Source organism: Acanthaster planci, linkage group LG21 (genome assembly GCF_054643075.1).
Source record: "Acanthaster planci isolate LZ-2023a linkage group LG21, COTS_SCS, whole genome shotgun sequence".
In the NCBI taxonomy this organism is placed as follows: Eukaryota; Metazoa; Echinodermata; class Asteroidea; order Valvatida; family Acanthasteridae; genus Acanthaster; species Acanthaster planci.
This window is the reverse complement of record NC_141797.1, coordinates 8,882,034-8,908,442: the sequence shown is the minus strand read 5'-3', so window position 1 is coordinate 8,908,442 and position 26,409 is coordinate 8,882,034. Positions and strand designations below refer to the sequence as shown.

General features: G+C 42.9%; 2 protein-coding genes across 15 annotated transcripts in view; one reads left to right on the top strand and one right to left on the bottom strand.

The window, feature by feature from the left end:
- Window positions 1-11,797, bottom strand: part of LOC110981225 (catenin delta-1-like) — a 64,778-nt gene extending 52,981 nt beyond the window's left edge. For 12 of the 13 annotated variants that reach the window (XM_022238608.2, XM_022238612.2, XM_022238611.2 and 9 more), the window contains exon 1: window positions 11,658-11,797. The gene's annotated coding sequence lies outside the window, so the exon portion shown is untranslated. The remainder of the gene's footprint in view (window positions 1-11,657) is intronic. The other variant, XM_022238609.2, reaches the window with a different exon arrangement.
- A 1,399-nt stretch (window positions 11,798-13,196) lies between these two features.
- On the top strand, window positions 13,197-26,400 carry LOC110981145 (uncharacterized). 2 transcript variants are annotated; one of them, XM_022238442.2, is made up of 9 exons: window positions 13,197-13,269; window positions 21,563-21,735; window positions 21,948-22,149; window positions 22,843-23,007; window positions 23,258-23,439; window positions 23,756-23,828; window positions 24,578-24,742; window positions 25,300-25,441; window positions 25,870-26,400. In XM_022238442.2, exons 1-9 carry the CDS (start codon window positions 13,239-13,241, stop codon window positions 26,003-26,005), a joined length of 1,269 nt encoding a protein of 422 aa, XP_022094134.2. In that variant the 5' UTR covers window positions 13,197-13,238; the 3' UTR covers window positions 26,006-26,400. The 2 variants fall into 2 exon arrangements, with proteins under 2 accessions (XP_022094134.2, XP_022094133.2); XM_022238441.2 differs by lacking the exon at window positions 13,197-13,269 and adding an exon at window positions 16,143-19,426.
- Window positions 26,401-26,409: the final 9 nt, after the last annotated feature.

Below are 26,409 nucleotides of genomic sequence, written 5' to 3'. Positions count from 1 at the left end.
TGCTCGCCAAATTGACAACCCTTCCATGTCCTGTAAATTTCAGTGGGTCGTCCCTGCTCTAAGTTAACAAAAATGTACATGCACATGTAAGATCTCTGACAATGATCCTCCCCCCCGCCTTTTAATAAATGATTCGGGCCAGGAATTATGCGGCCGACAGGTGATGTCACTGGATCCTTCTTTTGCCTCCGGAAAGAACGCCCTCCGTAAAATGTGTCTGTCTAGGAAGCTGGAGACACTCCCACAGCATGGAAATTGCCGCACATGCTGTTCTTACAATGCGATCGCACATCACTTATGTACATGTACCGGTAGTGTTCATATGTATGAAGAATTCATGAATGCAGAGACTGCAAACAATTCAAGTCTGGACTCAAGTCTGTCCGGTGTGTATTTGTGAATGAAGCACGTGCGCGAGTCGGTGTATGGCCGTGCTGATGGGACCGGGGCGGCCTCATGCGCATGCTGTTCCCGAATGACCTTGGACGGGCTTCTTTTTGGAATACCGCATTGCCTCACTGTTATCATGGAAAGGCCTGCGCAGATTTTGAATGGGCCAACATCCATGTACACATCATCATCCTGTACATGTCCAATGTGCAAATACTACATGCACACTTCTCCTTGGGATATCTCCTACTTGTAATCATCTCTACTTAAACCTGTACAAACAACAACCTACACAATCTATTCCCAGCATCTGAATTTCCTAAAAAAAACTAAACCACTGTTCAATGTACAAGCCTCAGACAAATCTGATCTTGTGCCTAGACTCCCCTGGGTGCCCCAAATGCCATCCGACAGCACTTAGTACCCCCCAGGGGGGCTGGGGACTGCAGCAATGAGTAAATGATCAGATGGATCGAGGTGTGACATATGCTGCATAATGCAACAATGACTGCCACAGTACAAGGTGTGTACACTTTTCACAGCTGAGAGTGACTCCCGTGGGACTCCAAAGGCCTGCATTTCTGACACCTTGGAGCGCCAGTCTGTCCCCACTGGCCCTGGCTCATAAATAATGCATGAGAGCCACAGCAGTCACTCATGAATAATTCAAAAACGGACTATGTTCCTTTAATACCTATATACATGTAGATGCATAAACTTGTTTTTCATATATTCCTAGGAGAGCAACATGGACACGTACATGTACATACTCGTGAACTTACAAGTGGCAATCTAAATAACAGGTCTGAAATTAGAGGAGTTACAATTTTTTGACATAATGTACATGTACAGTACATGTACATATGTACTGTCTACATGTACATGTACGTGAAATGACAAACAATGCCAAACATAAACATAAAAGGGCTGGATTTCAGATTTTGAAAATAGTCTGAAGGATACCAAAACTTTCTGTAAAAATGACATCACACTGCAGGTCTTTGACTTGGAAGTGTCATCAATGAATGCTGCGTGATTTGTGAATAGCCAAATAGGGCCGGGTCACCGGACCACTATCGGACCCCCAGACAGCGGAACATCCTTGCACGTTATTGTCAACACAAACGGCTCCCTCTGTTTTCTCCCATCCATATCATCACGATGACACAATGGAACAATTCTCCAACCCCGCAGGCTACGACCTACAGTACATACACACACGCAGCCATACGTGAATGAAAAGGCCTTGGTAAACAAAAGCGGGGCACCGGTGAAGTCTGGCCAAAAAAACGATGCACACCCCATTGTTCGCACACCGCAGTGTGGCATGCTGTTTGTATTGGTATGACCCTATCTGGTTCCAGAGTTCTGCTTGTGACGCATGTGTTTTTTTTCTCTATCAATAGTTCCAGTGACTTGGCACTGTACTGGCAATTGCAATCGACCCGTGACAGAGAACTATTCTAGGAATGCACATTCCAGCACGTCTGCTGTATTAAGTTTGATAATATTCAGAAACAACCCTTTCCCCTTGATACTATTCACTCAATATGCAAATTCGTACAAAATAAAGCAATCCCAACACATGCATGTAATCTTGATAATCAGCGCGTACTTGTATGAGACAACGGTCTGGAATTTCCCACTTTTCTATGCAGCGGTGATATTTTAGGAAACAGATCTTGACTAGTTAGAACACAAACAATGAAAAACTATGAAAGGAATGCCCGTACAAATAATGCAGAGTGCAAAATCAACATTACAATTTGATTTTGGTCCAACTGTTTCAAAGTGCGCCACTGTTATTTTCGCGGACCAGGCCCGCACAATGGCAGGTTTCCCTCAAAAACACAACTCCTGGTCTCAGTCTGTGCTCTGCACCTCACAAAGGCCTCAGCATTTGCCGTCTAAGTACCGAACATTTGTCCCATAAACTGATCCTCAGGAGCCCAAAAATGTGACGAATGTCGATTTTGTTTACGAGAGACGTGCCGACCGGAGGGGGGAGGGGGGGAGGGAAGGTTTGCTGACATTACCGCTATGCTCTGGCATCCCGCTGGCCGTGCCCCGTCACTTTTCCTTCTTTCCCTTTTGGAGGGTCACTTGGATGTCGAGGCTGTCATAATCAGGTCAGACGCCCGCGCTCATTAAACGCAGTGAAACATTACTTTTTCGTCTCCGTCAATAAACACGGCCCAGAATAACTTGGCTAGAAGAACATCAGTTCAAAACGCAACAACAGCGTGCTCAATGTCTTCGCTCGGCGACTTGTCTTCCGAAGCCTAGCTAAAAGCGAGGGTTGAGATCACTGACGTGATGTCTAAATTAATAGTTCTGGGTTATTTTTTAAGCATGTGTATCCACAATCAACGACGGGAACCTTCCCCAATTCCTCCTTTATCCACTACTGGTCAATGTACATTGACATTTCATATTTGATGGGTGTCATTTGTGAAGGCCATTGTACAGTGTGGTGGTGCTCAAAGTGATGCAGGCTGTCCTGAATCGTCCTGGTGGATTTCAAAAGGTCTTAAGATGGGTGATGTACTGATGTTAATCCACAGTCTCCACTAATACTGTTATGTAGGCCTGTAAATACCATTACACCTTGTTAATAAGAGGTCCTTCGGACTTGGCAAATTACCTTGTTATAGCAGGAAGCAACCATGCATTATCAGGAATGAAAAAAATGAAAAACAAATGAAAAAAATAAAGGACTGGGACCTAAGCTTTCCTTGTTAAATAAGCAGAATTTTGTGTGAACACTGCTCTTACTAACGAGATTCGACTGTACCTCCAAGAATAACAACACTGTTGTTGCCTTCTCCAAAGGCACATGTTACATGTACATGTTAACTCACCCAAGCCAAACACATGTCAACCAAGTCTGCCTTGTGTACATGTACAGTACATGGTAAATTCATTATACAGTGTAAACACCTGCATGTACATGTACATGTACATATGTACATGCACCTGTAAGTACTACACAAACTGAAGTCCAAATGTGCAGTGTTCACCATACACTTCGCAATACATAGTAGTTTGTAAAACCTCTGTAATGCCTAATAGATACCGGTACACGCACCTAGAATATACTAGCATTTAATGAACCGTGACCAAGATCTGTTAGGTCTCATCAACCTGTTTATGTAACCCTCTGTGATCTTACACAAGTGTTACTCTTTCCACGTCTGTCACATCAGTGCTGGCCAAAATGTCAACGTGCTGGTATCATGATGGATTGTCTTACAAACAAAAAACAAGCTCATGGCTGACTACATGTGAGTCCCTGGGCTTATCAAGGGGAAAATGTGTCCAGAAATGTAGGACAGGGTCATGTGTTGTCTCTGAGGCTGGAATGGTAAGAGATCCCAGGCCATAAAACAAACAAAGGTGTTTTGTTGTTTGGGTAATTCAGGACAACCCCGTCATCTGTCAATCAATTAGCGCCGGCAGCTTTACTACAAAGGAAGTGCCAGAAGATGCTGGCAAATGACTTTTAAAGTGCAAGGGGAATCTCGGTCTCAGTGATCATGCCTTGACGAAAAACTTTACATTGTACATGTTGACAAATGAATAGATATTAAACAATGCAGTCTTGTGTGGCACCAACCCCATTCCTTTCTGTCATCACTGGGAGTCGCGTTGGTGTGGGGGGGGTTCTTTCCTCTCCTTTACCCACTGCGGCCCGGGTTCGATTCCCTGCTCCCACAGGTGGATTGGGTTTTTAGTTCCCACCTGATTCCAGGGGTTTTCATCTGGAATATTCCTCTCAGGGTTTTCCCCCTGCCTCTAAAACTGTGATTGCTTCTCGTCGTCTCTGCTCTATAGGTTTTTTCAGGCTTGCACGCTACAGTGCCTAGGGCGCTCAGTTGAGGAATCCTTGGTGTCATTGGCAGTAATGCTTAAATTTACATGTATAATCATAACAAATAATTATTATAATCATATGGAGTACCATTCACACTGTTGCTATCCACAGCATCGACAGCTCTGGCAGTTCACAAAAAAGCACCGTGATAAGAGATGCCAAGGGGCAAAGGCGCCTTTTTGTACACAACAAAGACCGGGCAACAAACACTGCGATGTTGCATGGCATCGGCCGCATCAGACAAAAATAATGTCTGCGGCCATAGCGTCGAGTACAGAGTGCAGTCCTGGTCGCTTGCTGTCCGTTAAGGAAAAAAATGCACCCCATGGGGCATTCAGAGTCCAATAAAGATGCTGGTGCACACATACGCAGTACACGTACAGTATATGTAACCTGTGGTCCAACAGTCAATAACGCATCTTAACATTCTTACAAGCGCAACTCTCATGGGAGGGAATGCAGGAAAATTAAACGTAAACAAAAGAAAAAAAATCACTAGAAGTTCAGAGGGCTGGGCAGCAGTGTGGGGTCCATGTATACATTTGCCTGAAGGCACCCCTAGAAATTCCTGTACCTGGTACCGTACCCCTTTCTTGTGTTCTGTATCAATTTTTATTCGTAAAAACATCTTGATGGTAAAACTTCAGGTTTTCCGGAGTTGAAAAGCAATTCTTGAACCATCCTGAAATCAGGTAAAAAAAAAACTGAAAAAAAAAAAAAATTCTGAAATCGGGAGAAATCCTGACAAATTTCACCGCTGAACTCGACTGGAATCTGCGATGGTGATGAAAACGGTCCATAGCAGGAACAGATACAGGTATGGACATGCAACTCACAGCATTCAAAATGCAGATGCGCCACTGATGCTGTTTCCAAACCCCCCCCTTGTTTGTAATACTGGGTATTACGGCCTAGACTCCACCCCCCATGGCAATTCCAGCAACACTTCAAACTGCCAGGGAAAATTGTCCTACATGTATAATTGTATATGTGGCATTTTTTGTTAAGACCAAAATTCAGTCCCTGCAAAAGTCAATCATTCCCAAAAGAATCCCCCTTTCTTTTTTGACCTGAAGGTTTGCAAAGATGCCTACGTCACGTTTTGAAATTGACATCCAAAGTTTCAAAGGAAATAAACAAGTGCCCAGTCTTACAAGCCCAAACTGAGGTCTTAACAAACCTGGCGATTTCTCAATAATGTGCCAGCCATATGGCAATGTTTTGACAACCCTGATATATGACGACGGCCAGCGAACACGTGGGAATTGTTTGGATGAAAATTAATTTAAGGTCCAGAAATAATAGAAACCAGATGCTGTGGCGTTTCACCTCAACTGATCACAATTTGAACTGAGACCTCAAATCCAAAAACTCCAGTTTTATGAATAAAACATTGAAATCATTCATTCTTACGGGATTCCTACTTTTCTGCTTTTGATTTCTCTGCGTTTAGAATACTTTTTTCAGGTAAGATGTCCATGTCTGGTGATCTGTAATAGAGCTTGTTGGGGGGAAGCCATTTTGACATGCGTTTCCTAAATGTATTACGATTCAATGTAATTTGTTAAATGCACTGGAGCCTGACTAGTCTGGGTTCCAAGCCACACTTCCAGTTTCTTAAGTGTAGCTTAAATGATTTTAAGGACAAACAAAGAACTTGACAGGAGTGGGATATGAACCTGCAACCTCTGGAATACCGTACCAGTGCTCTACCGAGCTATCCAGCCCTACGTTGGTGGCTCTTCCCATTTGTCAATATCTCTGTTCAGGGGGCACAAGCCAGAAGCCATTAGACCTGAAACACCACGTAGCCAGGGATCACACCCCGATAACACGATACAACCTGGGAAGTGGTGAACCCCGCTTTATTTTTAACTAAATTAACAAACTACCGTACGATATTTTGTTGATTTGTTCTTTCCCATTATGAACTGTGTGTATCCCTACTTTTAATGCAAGTACGTGTACGTTTGCACAAACACTGGTACATGCGCTGTACAGCCCTTTAAAAGTGTGGGTTTTATCTGCCAGTGACCACCACTGGAAAAAAAAAAAAATCTGCAGACCGCAGCTCACCTGTTGCTACTGTACCACAAGGGCTTGCTTGCAAATTGTTCCTGAACTGCTGTTATTGTTGTCCCAAGGCCAAATCCCCCCTCCCCCAGGGCCAGACACCGCACTGAATCATTCCACCAGTGAACAATTTCAAATCTGAATACAACTGTTCCTTTTGTTCAGGCACATTGTACTTTCAACTTGGTAAGCCACAACTGTGGACGATACACGTACGGGTGCATGAAGGGGAAACGAAGGGGAAACGAAGGGGAAACGGGAGGGGACGGGGGGAACCTGTGCTAAACTGGTTCATAGAATGAGGGTCACTTTTTTTTTTGGTACAATGTACTGTCACGGTGTAGGCACCGTTCTGAATGTACCAGGGTTGAAAATGAAAACTAGTTACCCCAACAAGTTGTGTAACATTTCACCTGTTTAGCCCAACCGATGTACAGGTGTAAAAATGTACAAACCTTGAACTACATACACAGATGCATGTTAATGTACCAAAGCAGCCATTTCTCAAAGCAGAAGGTCTGATTTCCAACATCTGAAAAAGCAATTGTTCCTTCACTCGGCTGTCACACACGGGATTCCGTTTCACCATTTCTAACCACATCACACACGCAGTATATATTGGGTTTCTTTTTAACCATGCACTGATTTCTTCCAAAGAAAAATCACACACAAGAATTTACATACATGTCACCACAAAATAACCTCATTTCAACGATTAACAAACTTCAGTCAGTAGTTGTTTTTTTTAAATTCAAGTCAGCAATGACCCTTGTTTGTACTTTTAAGAGCCCCTCACAAACATCACAAAGCATGGGTTTACCACAGCGTGTGTTACAGTTAATAATTAATGTTGACACAATCGTGTGTGCTTAGTCAATATTACTGACACAATATTTTAATATTCAATCCAGATTACAATGTAGGCCTACATGTACGCCAGACTTCGGCCAATCAGCTACTGCGCAGCATGTAGGCATATGCAGATGAGTACAGGTACAAGACGCTGACCACAAAAACAGCAAACACACCCTGGCACCGAGATGTTACCTTTAACATTTACTGGAAATTTGTTTATCCTTGCACACACAAGAGTGTGTAAAATGCGTCTGCCCCATCCAATTTATAATATTACAGGTTAATTACAACTACTGCCAAATGTCCTTTTTACACATGAAAATCTTTCGTTTAACAGCAACGCTGTGATGTCCCTCCGGGCAGATGGGTCACAGGTGCGCTATTTCAATCACTTAGACCCAAACTTTTCTGGGGCAAGCGAGTGTCGGGAAAGGACCATTGAAGATTTTTTCTTCCTCCCGGAGGGATTAAGGCTCGGGTCAATGCTTATCGATGCACATGGTGTTGGTGAGACTATCCTGTGGATTCACACCATCGGGATCCATTCAAGTTCCGGAGAGAATGTTTACGTGCACTGGGGCATTCCACTGACAGACAGAACTTGTTTCACTTTTGTCGCAGTCACAATATCAAACATTGTCAAAGCCACTGCTTTGTATATTTGCATTTGTGTCGAGCACAAAACGTGAATCATTAAAAAAATAAACATAATCTCCAAGACTCATTTTTTTACACGTAGTTGGCCCTACAATGTACAGTACCAGCAAATGTCCAACAAATGACAACCTCAACTACATGTACATGTATAACAAATAATAAAAATTGTGCCATTTTAGAATACATGTACCCTACAAATGTGTCGTTGAAGCCTTCGAAACATCCAATTGTGCACATGCAGCTGCGGGATACACACACAGTCCTCAAACCTCCAATTTCAATATAATTTTACATACGCTGTTACACTCCAGGGACCTAGGGGAACAGCATACGGTACAAGCTGCGTTAGTTAACCCTAACAGTACCGGGCATTGTTGGGCTAAGAACACCCAGTACTACATAATACTAAGTAACACTCTCAGCCTGAAGGACCTAGCGCTACAAATTACTACTTCTGGCTAGGTTTATTCTGTTTTTACTCGTACAGAGAACAATGAAACCATGCATTCATAGTGCCACAGCACTGTATGGTACATTGTCTTCTCGATTGTATTTTATGGCTTCAGAGAATAATAATGTCATGTCCTCTTACAAGCGACAGGGCTACATTTTACTACTAAGTAGTACTTTGTAGCATTCGGGACTGATAGGGTTAAAGCACTGTACAGATGTCATGAGCAAATTTATACATGCAGGTTTGATCCATCCATCCTTTCAACGAGCAGGGGCTACATGTAAAAAGCAAACCTACAACAGTACACACATTATTATTGGTACTATGCAGAGGACGGATGAACTCACTGAGCTGCCTCTGCTGGCAAAACCACAATCACTCTTCCACTGTGCATTATTGTCTGGCCTTGGGTGTTAAACACAGTGGAAAATGACAAAACATGACCTCATCATTATGAATAATGCAGAAGAAGGAACACTTACAAAAGTACACATATGCAACGCCATGGCTGCAATAATGCACAGAAATACTACCTGTATATAGCTAGGACTGCACACACCTTATCCGATCGGGACGGAGGCAAACTGACTAACCTATTAATCCACCTGCTTTCCTTAAATTTAAAACCAATTTTAAGGGTAATGAGTTTGAGGGAGAATCCTCATCCATTCTTTTCTGATTATGGTTTTTAATTTCCTGGTCTGGGCTTCTCATCAGACATGCGTCACTGTCCCATGCCGACAATCTGGGAGCTATCGATGCCGGATCGGGTGGCAGTTTCAGGTTGCCACAATTGTCGGCAAACAGTTCATTTCATCCAAAGACAAAAAACACATATTAACAAATTTTTAAACAGCAGAATTTCTCTTCACCGCCAAACGTCTGTGACAGAAATTCCAATAAAACCAAAGCATGATATCCTCTAAATTGTTTCACTTTGTATAAATCAGGTTACTTCTGTGTGCGACAGCGAGCAATATGGATTTACGGGAACAAGTATTTCTCAGACAGTAATTTCAAAATGATATTCCCTGGGCTTGATCTGGGATTGTAATAGCTGCCGTCCTTTCCCTGCAAAGTTTGAAAACTACATGTACCTGTACATGTTCACTCCAAATGTAATTTTAAAAAGTCAGAGATGATATAGCCCCGGGAACCCACTTTTTATTACCAGTGTTTTGGAAGGAAATGCGAAGATTTCAGTCACAGGTGCAAAACAATTTATGCACATGTACACGTGCGTGTACCCAAAAAAATTGGGGATTGTGAATTTGCTGCAAGCAAAAACTGCCTGTCCAAAATTTTTCCTAAGATTAGAATTTGCATATCATCAGGTAAACTATGAGTTAACCTCGGTCCACTGTTACATGTACATGTACGTACATGTAATTTGACACCAAACAACAAAATTCCCTTGACATGCAGAACAAAAGCATTTTCCAAAAAGGAAAGCTTTCCACACATGGGCTTCACTTGACACCCTGTGTGACCGGTCTGCAGAAATTCGGCTTCAATATTTTCCCTGCTAAATTTGACTTTTTAGGAAATGTTTTCGATTTCTGGTGGCTGATAATCCATCCCCAGGGTAAAATGTCCGTATGAGGAACTCTTTCCAAAAGAAATCCAAGTTTTAGCCCCGTTTCAAAGTACATGTACCCGTATACATTGTACATATAGGCTTTCCCCCACTCAGTCGTCATGGGAAGTTTCCTGGAATGAATACACCACAGATTTCCTGAATTGCTCAATAACTTCCTCTCAGCTGTCAATTACAATATCGCAAGTATCAAGTGAGCAAAGAGTCAGAAACTAAGCGGGCAAAATGCAGAAGTGGAAACAAGGATATTCATATCAACAGACTTCAAAGGTAAACAGTAACTGATACATTTCAGGAACTAAAATATCATTTTGAAAATTTTCTGAATCATGTCAAGTGGTCAATGGATTATTAAAAATGGGTGGTTATAGGAACCTTTTTTGTAGTTTTCAAGAATGTGACCTCAAGGATCACCCAAGGGAAATAACACAATTATTTGGCTAGTAATTTTTTGTTTGTGTGACTGGAATTCCCCATACACGTAGTTTGTAACTCCTTGGAAAATTTGTTACCAATCATGGGTGTTGGCAGAATTTTTTTCACAGTGGGAAAAAGTCCCCCCCCGGACCATCCCTGTGATGTCCATTTCTCCGATATTAAAAAATTCTGATCAACTCAAAAAAAAATCATGAAATGCAAGGTCCCTTGTGCATACGTCACTCCACATTTTTAGAAACAATATACCTTATGAAATACAACTTTGTGGCAAACTGCAAATTTGTATCAGCATAGCTGGACTGAAAATGGAAAGAATTCCATATATGGACGCCACTTGACACCCCGTGCACAAACCCTATGAGACTGGTCTAAGGAAACGACTTGTTTTTTTCCCTCCTAAATGGAACTTTTCTGGACATGTTTTTGCTTTCTGACGGCTAATAGGCCACTGTAGGGAGTAGTTACCAGCGTCCGTATATAGAACTCTTCCCCAGAAAATAAACGTTTGCACAAGACAAGAATTCCCAATTAAAAAAGATACTATTTTCATTAGTCACTGCTATGAGGGAAATAATTAACCTTGCCCTAAGCACAAATCAAACGCTCCAATGCAACCTGTGACATCAGGCATTCAAACACTTTGACTCACCGCTAAACAATGTGCACAGCCGGCCCCCCCAAATCATTCACAAAACCACCTGACCGACCGACCAGCCGACCCAAGCTTGAATGCGACATCACTCACAAATGACAAGCAAAAGTGGGATGGGCATTAAAGACATCTTAAAAAATTACAATAACATGAAACAACTTTTACAAATCATCAGGAAGGACACTGAGAAATCATCGGTCATTTCATATAATTCATGCTGTTTTATAGTGAGGAAAGACAGCCAGAAAAAACGACTCGAAGGCGCAGCAGTTTCTTTTTTTGGCTTTGCGTACCAACTTTCATTCAAGCAGACGAAAAGAATCATTCAAGAACTGTTGCTTTGACACACTTATTTCTAATCTCATGCAAGAAGAGCCGAAACAACCACGAAATCTATACCTAATGTTCAAATATCAAATTTAACGGGGAAAATTCTAAGTAAACAGGGCTGGCAAACTTGTATTTTCACCGTGGAAAAATGGCCGTTAAAAGTAGCCACTCAATCATGCCCATCGCCATGATCGCAAAACATCGCACTGCCGTTACACCTTTTGAAATATCTCATTTTCTCGTCAAAGGAAATCCGCCAATAATATCACTACTTGAGAAGATTCCACAATATGTCCTCCATTATCTGTTAAAGACATGATATTAGAAAGACACTCACCGGGATGATGGCAATTCCAGAGGAAAGTTCGGGCAGTTTGGCAGGCAATTTAAGTCCAACCGCTGTAACCCGCGTACGTACGTCCCGGATGATATCCGTACGTTTTATGACCACTGCGCACACTCAAAAGAACGCGGCCGTGTCAATCAAATCGACCCCGCCTGGCTCTTCTATGATACAGTGGTGCCCCTCTGGTCGACTCCCCCCATGCGATAGACACAAGAGGGCGCGCTAGTTTCTGATTGGCTGAAAAAATCACCAGTTGATTGCCGACCACTGTCAACGTAATAATTTTCCGTCGAAATACGCAAAAATATCATTTCAAACTGCGCCAAAAATGTACAGTAATTAATTCCGGTCAGATTTGGTTAATGTTACAGTGATATGTAAATGCAGAACTCCAATGGTTCGATTATCCATTATGAGCACATTCGGAAAATGTTCAAATGATGAAAATTGATCGGGCAGAATTTTTAAAAATGACTCTGGGGGGGGGGCTACTTTGGGCTCTCGCAAGCCCCGGGGGAGAACAGGAGTGACGTACATAAAAAAAATCGTCCCTTTTTAATAAAAGATGCCATATGTGTGGGAGCATGGACCCCGGTTTATTAATGCATGATTTAGATCAAATGCATTGATTGACTCTCTGGAACATGGGAACTATTCCCTTGACGGGGGGGGGTGTTCTACAGCGACGTCGACGCCTTTCACACCTTTGTGAATCCTCAACGAAGGGGACCAAGCATAGCTCTTTTGCTTTTTTGCTGTCGTACCAATTGTTTTAGGGGAGTTACAAGTTAATTCCCGATGAGGGGACTGACCAAGGAGAAAAGTGCCGAAGCACGCGGCATTTTTTGCGCGCACGGTCCCACTACAGCTCAAAATCTTTTCTTGCCCGGCGGACCTTTTAGGAGCGTGGGAAGTGCGGATGCACCCCTGCATCACCTAGTTACGGTCCAGGGGACAACATGGCTTTTACAGTTTTTAAAAATGGACCATGGAATTCTCATGCACTGTGGAATGAATGAGCTTGGGGGGTTATTCTGGGGAAAATCCTACTGGCTCAGCGCCCTGAGGGTGCATTCCACCCAATTGTTAGATTTCTACGCACGAGTTCATCAATATTTTGTGATCTCGCAGTGGTGGTTTTACAAAGACATGTCATAATCAGGAGGGATCATAGATCATTCTGGTCCGGGGTCTTTCTTTCACAAAAAGCCCCCGCCAACCTGCGGGCAAATGTTGGATAGAGGCGGGCAGCTACATTCAGAGCTGAGCGAATAGTTTTACAACTATTTTGGGGGTATCTTTGGGGAAAGGCGAATAAAAAATCGTGTGGCTAACCCCTATAAACTTGAAACGAAAAGTGCACTGGTGGCCGTAATCTTGAATTTCCAGTGAAAAAACGGAGGTCAAACTCTTCCCGAGAGTCCACAGGCGGCGCTATTTCAGTCTGATTTTGCACTGTTTTCAGCGGGCGCGTATTTGTGCAGGTTTCAAGGAGTGCAACGGGAACCCAAAGTTACACACTAAACGTAAATGGCGCCCTCTGTTGTCTGACAGACGATAAATAGCAACAATATGGCGCCTGATAAACAACCCGACGGGAAAGGTATGTGCAGAAGTTCCGAACCTAAAAAGATGAAAAAATCTTCTACAGTTTGGTCCAAAAAGTGTCCGATTGCCGGTTAAATGAAACTTGTGGATATTTTCATATCAGAACTTTCACAGCAGGCTGTAGGCCTATATTGGTACATTGTCCAAACCGAAAGGTTCAGCAACTATTTTTTGCTACTCAGGATTAGGCCTAATATAGTTTGCAGATTTTGACCTTCCACAAAGTATCACTTTAGTTTAAACATGATGCTAACTTGAGCAAATTCCATCCTGAAAGGCGAAAGTGTATGTCAAAAACCTGCAAACTCAGCGGTTTGAGTGACACCACTGGGAGGAATGTGAAATCAGGCTCAAAGTGACATCAAGGTTACGTCTATATAATATAGGCCACTTACATGTGGTAACAAAGGATTGTTGTCATACTATTACTGGTACTACAGTAGGCTTTGCCCTTCACACTGTATTATTGGTGTGTCTAAGAATCACAAAAATGGACAAATTTGCTTGGAAGGGATTCGAACCCACAACTTACTGAATACTAGTGTAGACGTCTTAACTACACGACCACTAAGTTTGTCGGTGGAAAATTGGGATTAGATGGAACATAAAGCTTGCCCAAATAGGGGCGATTCACAAAAGAGCTCCCGTAAGAGGTCGCCGTGGGGAGACAATCTTCCAAGTTTGCGGATGTGGGTAAAAATTTGGCCAATGCGCCGTGATTTGAAGTTCAAGCGATTGGTGATAGACTTGGCATCATTTCCATGTCTGGCTTTTCCTTGTTTTTAGCCCCCTGATATTTTGAATTTCTTCGTAGTTATGGGTCATATTTTGCTTCCAAAACATCAAACTGATGGTGGGACGGGGGGCATTTTTGACACCACCAGGCATCAGTCATTGTTAAAAAAGACCTGCTATTTGAATTGGTTTATCCCCAAGTCTAAAAATGGAGGGGCCAGTGGCCTCCCGCCCCCTCTCCAATTGCCAGTGCGTGAAACTGCATCTTTCGACTAATGTCAAAGGTTTTCTTATATGGTGTAATTCAAACTACGGTATCTGCTCTGAGTAGGAACAATAGAGGGCGTGCTTTCACAACAGTGATGGCCCTTGAGTGGGAACCATTACCCGTGTGCACAGGTTTATGCGACCGATCATTCTGTTTGAAAGCGCAGTCTTCGCACGAACATGCACGAGCCTGGTCGGAAAACTTCCCATCAGCTTGCCTTCTCTGTGCCAGTGAGGGTGCGCTTCAACTTGACTCCGATAAAGAGGCCTACAAGTTGTTCCGATTCAGAGCCAAAGCCTGAAACAGAGACAGAACGGTGTGTTGGGACAGTCCACAATTGTTAAGCGGTGCCATAATTAAAAAGAAATAAAGTCGTGGCCGATTGAAAATTTTGAAATGCATTTTGTGTACCTTCTGTTTTGTGCTTTGGAGAGTATGTTATAAAGTTTAATCGGCTGAATGTTTCACTGTGCCTAGAACAGTACCAGGCATGAAACATGCTAAAGGTGGCCAGTATAGTTACCGTCATGTTTCCTGATGGTTTTACATTTTTTGCCACGCTGTGAGCACTCCACAATCTGTTCTGCGTAACACGTAGGCTGAAACTACAAGCAGATTGAGGACCTGTTTGTTTCACATGGATCTGGATCACGATCAGTTACGGGTACCTCAAAGCTGGTTTACACCATTCATTAGACGGGTTCTGGTGTCAGTGAACCAACATCAGATCTTTGATCATAATCTGAATCCACGCGAAACATCAGGCCCCGAGATGAGAGAGCAATTTCCTTTTTTAACTGAAAATCAATGCCCAGTTTGATGTCAATACTGACTGGTAAATTTGGTTCCATCCATTTTTTTTTTACAAACAAGAATAAAAACTTGGTAAAAATATGAAGTTCTCTTCTTTTAGCCTGCATGCCTCACAAGCACAAAATGTTCCTGGATATTGAAATGCTTGCAGATGTTTACAATTGTAGTGGAAACACAGCTAACGTGACTGGCCCCGTGTACTGTGTTTTGTGTGACCTGCACTTTGCTTTTCCCTGCCCCCATCATTAAAAGTAAACCTCCTCAACCTGCCCATTCAGGCATGCTTTCCTTCGCTTGACTGACTCCATTCTCAGCGAGCCATTGTACAGGTACCTGTTGTTGGCTGCTTTTCTCTAGTTGGTTGGAACCCCCTCAAGCAATGAAATCCCAGCGGTAGACTTGTCCAGGTCCTCCTGGCATTGTGGCCTCGAACTTGGTTTGGTTCTGTCCATTGTGTGGTAAGGTTCACCACAGAAAAGAGAAACTTAGATTGAAGTGTAGTGTAAGACACCTTTTCTTTGTCAGAAGAAAACAAATTGATGCAGTTGCAAAGCATTTTGCTCTGGTGCTGTAAAATCCCCTTGCAACCTTCGTTTCTGGATTGCGCTGTTCAGTAAAAACAAAATCGCTTGGGAAGCATTCTTTCAACTCCAGAAGACTTTGTCTTTTAAACCTCTTGATCAGTAAAAGTTATTTTTATTTTCCAGAGAGTTTTTCTGAATTTACAATGCCTATTTCAGGGAGTGAAAAAGAACAAATTGGTTGAATATCGTAACTATCAGACCAACTTGCGCAGGCATAGTACTGTTCAGAGTCACTCAGAACTGCCTGCGTTTGCTAGCTACATGTGTTGAGCAAATCAACTTAATAACTGACTTGGTCAAGTCTATGAACCACCTTGGATGTTTTGTCACTGGGCAACCTGTCAGAAAGCCCAGTCATGTATGATCCATATTGTGGGCCAAACTACGTATTTATTGTGGCTATCAACTCTTGCACAATCGTGTTTATGGCGCAGTAGATTAAACTCAACACCGGTAAACCCTTGTGGTCCTGAAATAAACTACCAAAGTTTAACTTGGATTTGGGGGTCGGTATTAACGCCGGAAGTTGATAACATTTTGCACCAGCCACTCATGATTTGGGTTACCTGTCATTTGATAATGGGCATCAATCAAGATAGCATTGTTGTATGACACATTCCTGAGTGTGAAAAGATCTGATTGGAATTGGACAAGTTTAAGCGTGCAGAGCAGCATTTTGGCGAGGGCCTCGGTTGAATTTTGTGTGATTCCTAATTTTTGACAACTCATCGATTTTGGCCCAGGAATCGGGCCAAGTTGCAGATGTGACTGCTTGGGACTCCTTGTTGCTATGGCAACCCTGAAAGTGTCAACTGCAGTTGGAGAGAGTTGGCCATATATTTGGTGTAAATGAAATCAGAAGTTCTGTCGGCAGACCCACATGGAGGTGTCGGTAACATCAATACCACTTGTGTAATCAACAGCATTGTTGAACTGTTTGTATGTGTATGTGAAGTGGCGTTTGGTGGATCGCTGTTCTGTAGCAACAGGAGAAGGGTTCCTCATGCGAGGCAATTTTCACTGGCTTGCCAACGTCGCCCGGGGCTGAGATTATTGACCATTCCTACCACCTGGGGTACATACAATACTCCACAGCGTTTAATCCTAAGCACATCCAAGACAACTTGTTGAATGGATGTGTGTTTTGAAGGTGTTCTAGCAAGTACTATGCATTACTCTCTGCGGTGCTTGACGAGCACGGCTACCTAAACTTCTGTCAACTCTGTAAAAGAAGAATTCCCTTTTGAAACTTCACACTTCTGAAAAATTTGGGGCTGAGCCGAGGAGAAGCAGAACAGGAATCGGCTGGAAATTATTTCTGTTGGAGTATTCCAAGACTGTCAGCCTCCAACTGGGAGATGTGGATCTTTACAGCATGCCGAATACACACAGAGGAGTGTGTGTGGAGATGTTTAAATAAGCGATTAGTTGGGGATGAAAAAGCATGGAGACGAGGTGCAAGTATTAACTTTTGCTGTAATCTTTTTGAGAGTGCTTGCTGTGCTTGTCCATGGAGAGCTGGATAAATCTCATCTTTGAAAGCTGCAAGAGGCCTGTGATGCTGATTATTAGGGGAACTGGTTGGCTTTGTGTCATGCAAATCCTTTAAGACTGGGGTTTTTACAGAAGAGGACAAGAAATCCCTCCCTTCTTTACAAAGAGGCGGTCTTTCAACAAGAGTGGTGCAAGCCAGAGCGAGATTTGAATCCAGCGGTGGAGACATCTGCCAGCGATTTGGAAAGAAATTGTCTGTTTCAAATGAGTAGTTCCAAAGGAGTAACGTGGTAAAAGTGAGAAGGTGTTTTGTGAGCTCCGTGGCCTTTCAGTCACCTTTCCCTGCTCTTCGAGACTGTCATCAGTTGGGGCTTACCAAGATCATGTGGACTTTAACACTTCAGGATGCATTGTGTTTAGATGCGTTAGCTCGATGCCTCTTCCACACCGGACATCATTTAAACTTTCAACAGGAGCACGTATAGCCAAAAGTCTACTACAAGAATTTGCTGGATATCTCTGAGCGTCCGTTTACAGTAGATTTTTTCAAAGTGTCATCAAGCCTTCGTTGCAAATCCCATCAGAAAAATAAGGAGAAAAAAGGAAATATTTACCCGAAAGTTGATCAGCTCTGAAAGCTCAACGAGTCACTTCACTGAAGACTGCAGTTGGCTGTAGCTGAAGTTCCTTCACATGTCTGTGTACGAAATTTCAGTCAGGAGACATTTATTCAAAGGTTCGTCGATTTGGTGGGATATTTCACTCATGCTTGATAGGTCTGAGTGTGACAAGGGGTTATGGAGGGCTCGTCATTGCTTGCTTAGTAGCGGACCTGTTACAGTATTGCAAGACTCAATCAGTTGGCACTGCCAACCTAATTTCTCTTCTGCAGAAATCTGGTTTCATTGTGAAAGTTCTAACAAGTCCATGCAATGCATTCATTTGGTGATTTACAATAATTTTGTCCCAAAATTGTTGTTCTTTAGTCCTGCATGGGTTTTCTGTGTGTTTAGAAACCTTCAAAACCTTGCTGAAGATACAGTATTTAGTCCTTTGCACTGGTTCGAGAAGTTGTTATGAGTTTTGAGGCTGGTATGTAACAAGCTCTGAAGTGCAGATTGTGAAGGCAAAAACTCCAACCCAAAACAAACAAAAGGACAGAAAATCTTCTATACACAGTGCGTGCGCTCACTAAACAAAGATGAGGGCTTGATAACAAGATTGACACCGTGTAAAGAATGCAAACGGATTAATTGGAAAATACCACCATGACTTAATAACCATCACACGCCAAACAATCACTGCGTGGGAAGGATTTCGGTGTTCACTCTGGTCATTAATGCTCTGCATTCAAGCAGAACTATTTTGTAAGAATGAAGAGGACATTTCTGGCATTCAAGCGATGAGCTTTGGGGATGTAAGGTGACAGGTCTCGCAGCTGAAGAGGAAAGCCAGGTGGCGTGTTGCTAAAGAAGTGTCGGTTGAAGAGCCTCTCTGTGCACGAGAATTGATTGTCGTTGTGAAGTTGTGAAGTCTGCCTTTGTTTCTCTGTCCGGTTGTGGAGGATCATTTGCCTCCTTGTCAATCAGACAATCGTTTTGGCAGATGTTTTAAGTTGGCAATTCGTTAAGCATCTCAGGTGACATCAGTGATGCTAGGTGTATTTTACAGTACCATATCTCCAGCATTCAGGATTGAAGCTTGCCAGTATGCAGTTTTCATCACTTGGAACCGAAAGCCCGCATTTTCTTCAGTTGTCAAGATTTTTCCGACTGTTTTTGCTAGAAGCTCAGAAGAGATTTCCTTTGAGTTAGTAGCTGTTCTTGGCCTCTTCAAACTGTCTTCCTAGAAGATTTTGAAAAAAGAAGATTGGTCAAAGTTACAGCAACCTTCAAACTGTTGTAAGCAGCTGGGTAATATGGCAAGAAGAGAACCGACCAAAAAGACTCATCCCGTACGGAACCAGTCGCAGTCAAAAATCATTCTAAGGGAAAACACGATGACGCTTGGTGAGAAGGTCGCCCTTTACCATCACCGCGCAGATGATTTGGACAATGTACGCGTGGCAGCATTCAGGGAATGGCCTCGCGCTGCCAACAGTAGACATGCTTTTGTAACCGAGGAGGCTCGGGCGGCTGATATGAAAACAGAGGGAGGATTTGGAAGAAAGAAATCAAATGCCAAGGGAGAGAGATTTATCCCCACTGGACGGCGATCAGCGAGCAATATGAGTTTGGCTGTGTGTGTGTCTGTGACAGGTACGTCGTTTTGATAAAGTTTTGCTACTCAACCTTTAAAACTTTAAATGTGCAAATGTTTTAAATCATTTTTTTTGTAAACAGTCTGTAATTTCTGCCCTGTTGGCTCTCAAAGTGGAAGAGAGTTTGCTGTCTAAGAAATGTAGGCAATATCTGTACTATCCTAGTTTAAAAACTGCAGTTTTGAGATGCAGAAATTCAACGTAAGGATAAATAATGATTAATTCCCTTAGGAAAATCGGACTGCTGTGACTGCTGAGTTTGTGGAAACTTCTCTTGGGTTTTTATTGAAGCAGAATCTTAGGACTATTTTTTCATGGATTTTGTTTGACTAGATTAAAAATCTGCCCAGGAAAACTGAGATTTTATCAGGTTGTATGCAGTTATCAGTCTCAAAGATGCACGAATGAGTCGTCACTATGTACCTTTTCAACATCTTAATCACATCACTCTAGTCATCTTGGTGAATGTCCGTAAATAGTAAGTTGCATCAAATAGAGGTAAAAAAAATAGAGAGGTAAAAAGAGATAAAGAAGCAAACAAACTCAGAAGTTTGAAACAGAAATTCTGAAGTTTAGATTTGGATAACCTTTGAGTGTTGACATGACTTGTACTTTTATAAAATGACTTCACCTTTACTTATGTTGTGATTCTGTTTTTGGTAGAAATTTGATAAGCTTGTTTCAAAATCGCTCTTTTCCCTATTGTGAATGCAGGCACAAAATCAATACGTGGAGTTCCACAACTTAATACAAAGTATTGTAACTGATTAGAAATCTCACACAGAAGACACTCCCCGCGCTAGAAATGACATGTAGGTCATAACAGGTCCTCACAAGTCAATCATAGGCCAGATTTTCTCAAGTCACAGACCGTTCAACTGAATTGAGACAAACAAGCTTCCAGGATGCTCGTTTGGCATTTTTTTCATTCATCTCCTGATCACAGTGATTGAATTCCTCCTCTGCATTGCACTTTAGGTCAGCCTGCACCCCCAACGATCGATCCGCAGGTGTGGCCCGCATATCCCACGCTGCTCGGAAACTGCAAAGTTTTCTGCACAAGAAAAACCTTTAATGCCACACAGAGTTAACAATTTGTCCATCAATTTTCCATCAGTCACAAAAGAGCGTTTCCCACAGCCAACCTGTGTTGACATTGCATATTAGCAACACCTTCAGACTCCTTTATAAACGGGAACAATCATCTTGATATGGTTGATGGACTTGTTGACTGGGCTGGTCTTGACAAAGAATGACTCTGTATCCACAATCTGGAGAGATAAATGGTTGAACATTGATTTTTATTCAATTTCTCTTCAAGCAATAGTTAAACTATAAACTTGAGGAGTTTACTAAAGAAATGAATGTATAGTTTCATCCACATGTAGTGACGGCTTGTGTGTTGGATCTAAGTATCAAGCCACTGAAAGCGGCAAAGAAATGTTTTTTAAAACGTTTAGAGGGAAAGGTAATTGTTTGGTAACCTGCTTCATAGTGACATGTAAAAATACCCAAATTTAGCCTTGGCCCTTGGAAAGGCTAAAGAGGTTACATAAAGAAATTCTCAGTTTTTATTTTTTTGAAATTTAGGTCTGCATATGACCTGGCGTCCCTGGTGGACATTGTGACTAAATCCCACAATATGCATCTGGAGCTCATTTTCAATTCCTTTTCTGGGCAAGAATTATTGCTTAATATGCCATTCTCTTCAACATGCATTATGTTTATACATGTATATCTCCCAGGTACATGGGTGAAAAAACTTTCCTGTGTGTTCTCCAAGTGTAAGATTTGTCTGTAGACCTGCAGCATGACGTCTGACAACTCATGACTGACTGAGTCATTTGGTGGTTGACAAAATTTTGGAAAAGATGAAAGGCCAGAAAAGACTTGAAATTCGTCAGTCGTGGAGAGGTGTGAATCGCAAAGACTTTGGAGATGTTTGACAGGAACTTTGGTATGAACACATTGCAAATTTGGGAGACTTTGGATGAAAAGTTGGTGTGTCACGGCAGATTTTCGGGAAGTATTTTCACAAAAAGGAAAGAACAAAGCAGCCAAGCACTCCAGGTGATATTTTTGAGGCCTGTGAAATCAATCACGTCAGCAATGAACAGTCTTTTTCTCATTCAAGATTCCACCCACGAGCTGATGGAGGCAGCGGAGAAGGGCGATGCGTCAGTCGTCCGCCGTGTCTTGAAGGAGAGCTCGGCCGACATGAACTTTGGCCACTCGGGCGACTACAGAACGGCTCTCCTCCGGGCGTGCCAGTATGGACAGGTGGACGTCGTTAAGGAATTGCTAGAGGTTGGCACTGTTACATGTATTTATCTTTTTCCTAATAGACTGGTTATTATCCAAAAAGTTTTAAAAATACTGAGACTTTTGATGAAATTGACTTCTGTATGGAAAATGGATGAATCTGTTACCTGATAACTTCAATAGGCAAGTGTAATATGTGAAGTTATTGCCTAGAATCTTGCACATCATCTTGCTGAAATTTTCAAAATTCTTAACAGGCTGGTGCTGACACGAGTATCAGGACGGTCAAGAACCGGACTCTCCTGCACGAGGCCTGCGTTGGCGGCCACCCGAAGGTCTTGGAGCAGCTCCTGGATCGGTTTGACGACATTGATGCCGTGGACGCAGAGGGCCAGAGCGCGTGCCACGTCGCGGGGTTCCAGGGAGAGCTGGAGTGCTTGCAGGTGCTGGCCGAGAAAGGTAGCCATGTTGGACTGAGCGTTCAGGCAGGAAACATTCCTGCATTTCAATCAGGATTGAGTACTTCTTGTGCAAAGGTCTAATAAAATTCTGTTCTGCTTGGTAAAACAAGTCAATGATGCTTTTGAAACTAATTCATGCACATGTTATGAAATGCACCCAGCGAACTTTCAGCAGAATGAGCACAACCATGATGCATCTTTGCCTAATAATGTGGCATTCACTTCAGCATTGACATTAATACCCTTCAACAAGTGTCTTATTAATTCAGCGCTTAGATCACACGGGTCATGATGCTTGCAGTCTCCGTTGGGAGTGACTATCTGAAGTCTAATTATCATATTCTAATTGCTTCACCTTTCTCAAGAAGTCTCAACAAAATGGAAATGTTGGCCATCTCACTCTGTATAGTGTTTATATAAGACTTGGTTAGTGTCTGAATTAATGGCTATGGCTTGTAAGAGTACATTCTATGAGAAATAGCTGCAGCTGCTAGACAGTGGATTTAATAGGTACGTGTGTAGCTTCTAGCCGTAGCCTTAAATTTAGACACAGCCTGAAAGATGACGATCCAGGCTTATAATTATATTACATTCCGGTAGATCAAGTGCCTCAAATCTTCACCACTTTTACTTCATATTCAAATGTTTGAAATGTTTAATAAATATTCAAATTATGTAAATTATGGTACAGGTGCTGACACCTCATTGGAGGACAAGAATCTGAAAAGCCCCGCCCACCTGGCAGCAGAAAGGAACCACCCTCGTATCCTGAGCTATCTGCTCAGCAAAGGCGTGGACATTGAGACATCGGACCGACTGGGGCGAAGACCCACCCACTATGCAGCCATCCACGGGGGTAGGCTTCAATATACCTCCTACAATGACATTCCAGATAACGTACTTTGAAAGGCCTGGTAAAGCAAACATGATTGTGATTTTGTTACATTCGATCCAATATTTGCGCTGCAAATTGGCAAAAGCCATACACTTTTCAGCTCATTTTGGCTGCGAATGACGTCTTGAGGTCAGTTTGCTTTGCTTTCGGAATGAATCAGCTTTTCAAATCAGGCAGATTTTGTGCATGCGTTTGCCCCCTCCGTCTCTAGGCCTGGAGAGCCTGATCCTCTTCGTCCAGGGCAACTGCGACACTCTGGCCACGGACAACGCAGGCTGCATCCCCGCCCACTTTGCGGCCAAGAAGGACCACCTGGACTGCCTGCGGTTCCTGGTCAAGCATGGCGCGGACCTGGCCGCGAGGGATGGGTCGGGCAGGACGCTGGCTCACATGGTATGCATTTTATCTGAATAATCTCGCTAGTAATTTTTTTTTATCCACCTGGAGCGGAAACACCCCCACATCTGTTGAAGGGAGAGATGTTGATAGCGGGGCATGCACTTCACAGTTGTTCCTGAACCAGCGAAGTGCAGTCCTACCAAAGGAGCCTGTTTTGCGAGGAAAACTGTGCCCTCTCTTGGTCCAGCTCAGAGCTCATTGGCACCTTTAAATTCCTCAATGCCGCTCAAAGATAACCCCACCCACATCACACTTTTGTCATAACAAAACCAAGCCACGTTTTAAGCAGATTTCTTCTTCCTCTTTTTAGGCAGCTCAGTCTGGTGCGATGACATGTCTTCATTGGCTGTTTGAAAAAGGAGCCGATGCCTTGGCCAAAGACAGTAAGCATCTTGAATTAATTTAAGTATTAAATTAATTTCTTGGCAATGGAAGCTTTTTTCACATTGTTTAATTCCATTATTCTGACTGACAATAAACTAATAAACATTACTGGGCTGTATATAATAGGTTTTTTGTCCTAACCCAACATTTATATTAATAAACACTGTATGCTCAGTGCTTGTCCGAGAGCTTGCGAAAAAATTCACAAGCTTACTCGGGTGGGACTCGAACCCACGACCTGCTTACCTGTGCAGACGTCTTAACTACCCAACCACTCGAGTAGTTTAAATGCATCAAAAGAAAGGTATGGAGCCTCTTCAAAGTCAGACGGTTCCTTTGAGCTCAAGGTCATTAAGAGAAATCTGCTCTTCAGGCTGTTATGCCACTGACTAATTCAGCCTTGGAGTGGGTAACAGTTCATTGTTCCAACAGCACATGCCCAACATGAAGCGTGTCCGAGGGTATTCGGACGTGAGTGCCAGGTCTGCTCTATCATCGCACGCCCTTTGCAGTCTCGTGCACGTGCTTTGTTCCTGAATAACCTTGCTTACTCCAAGTACCAATCTGGCTTAGCAAAGACTCGGAACTGAGTGAGTTGGCAGGTGCATTGGTAGGAGAACACTCGTTTATTGAAATATTGTTGTCATCTCCGTATTGAATACACAGAGCACTGCAGGGTAGCAGATAATTTGGTTTATATGAATATGTAAATATGTTAATGTGCATATTGACAATGATTTATGCACAGCCCAAGGGAACACCCCCGCCCATCTGGCTGCGAGTGGGGGTCACGCCAAGTGCTTCAACTGCTGCCTGCAACACAATGGGTCCCTGGATGCCATCAATGACCGGCAAGACACGCCCATGGACTGCGCCCGTCGGGCGGGGCACCCGCAGCTCATGAGCAAAGCTGGTGGGCACGAAATTGAACATTAAGCGCGAAAAAAACCTTGCTTAATGAACAAAGGGTACCAGCTTAAACTCTATGTTATTGTCGTGCTAACCAAAAGACAGGTGAATTCCATTCAAACCAACATATATCACGTGGAGTTTTGGCTAGTAACCTGATTTGTCGAACAAAGTTTTTCCACACTAAAGTAAATTACATGTTTAAGCAGCCCTATAAAATTGGCCCCAGGTCTGAAAAATAGAATAGCTTGCATGGTTTTTGCATTGCATGACTGTTAATAGTGTTGGCCGTGGAAACGTAACCGTAACGTTGAAATATCTATCAATCCGAAAAACCAATATTGTTGATATTTTTTCTTGGGTTTAAAAGTTTTCTCATAATTTCTGGCAAATATTTGGGACAAAGTTGATAACCCAAAACACTCACAGCATAATTTGCTTAAATAATGTTTCCAACTAATGTGGACTTTTGGCCAAATATCCCACGTTGGCATTTGTGTTAGCGCTTGTTGTGCTGAGCACATGTCATCCTTCAGTGTGCCGTTTGCTTTCAATGCGCAGGAAACAACGAGGTGCGATGTGTGCACTGTGCAGACAACTACGAGCTAGTGGAATGGGAACGCGGCCACCAGCCCTCCAAAGTACAGAAAGCCATCAACGAAAAGAAAGGAGACATGTTCACCTCTCCCCTGCCCCGAAAACCGTAAGTTCCAGGGAAGACTTACCAAACAACGTAGCAATTGCATTTCTATCTGCTCTGAGCGTGAACAAGAGAGGGCATGATACTTATCCTCAAGTCCTTAGGCCTCAGGACATATAACTCTCGTTTGGTCCCTCCCAGTTTCTCAGGGAGCATAGACATGCACTAGTGACCTCACTGCCGGTCCATAGGTGTACTATTACATGTATATAGACAGTATGTATATTGTATGTGCATACACTAGTTGACAATTAGTGGGCTTTTTGGCTTAACTTACCTGTTTTGGGCTTTCAGAACAACAGCTGCCTTTGTATTCAAACTTTACTCAAAAGCTTACATGTAGATCTAAATCGAGCTCTAGACTAGATGTGGGCGTGGTGTCACATCTCACCTGGCTAAGGATCCGTTTACCACTTTCTGGCGTATTCCAGGAAAGCTCAAGAAGTGCAGAGGCCTAGAGATGCCAGGGCAAAAGTCACAGGTCAGGGGTCATCATCATCTTACACAGAGGCGCTGCCCAAGAGAGATTTGGCCGCACGGTACTTTGGACGGGAAGACCACAAATGACTTTTTTAACGGGGATCCCTTGGCCGTGGGCGACGGAACACAGCAATGAGAAAGTGTGACATGGTCCCGGACCATCCACTCTACATCGTGCCACTAATGTTCACAACTGCGTTGTGTTGGAGACCACTTTGTGATCTACACAAGACCTCAGGTCTGAATTCAAGGCGCAAGCCATTCAACCAATCTCCAACAAAAGCATTCCTTAGTCGCTGTTGGACCTACGACTGGTCCTGTGCATCGTCTCGACTACAGCAGTTTTGTAATAAAAAAATGAGTAACTTTTGTGGATATTCATAATGTAAATACTGTATATAAAATGAGATTCCTCAGAATGAGTTTGTGCCTATAGAATACCAAAGTAATAAATGTCACTCACAGTGAAAGTCAACCAAGAATGGCAGTCG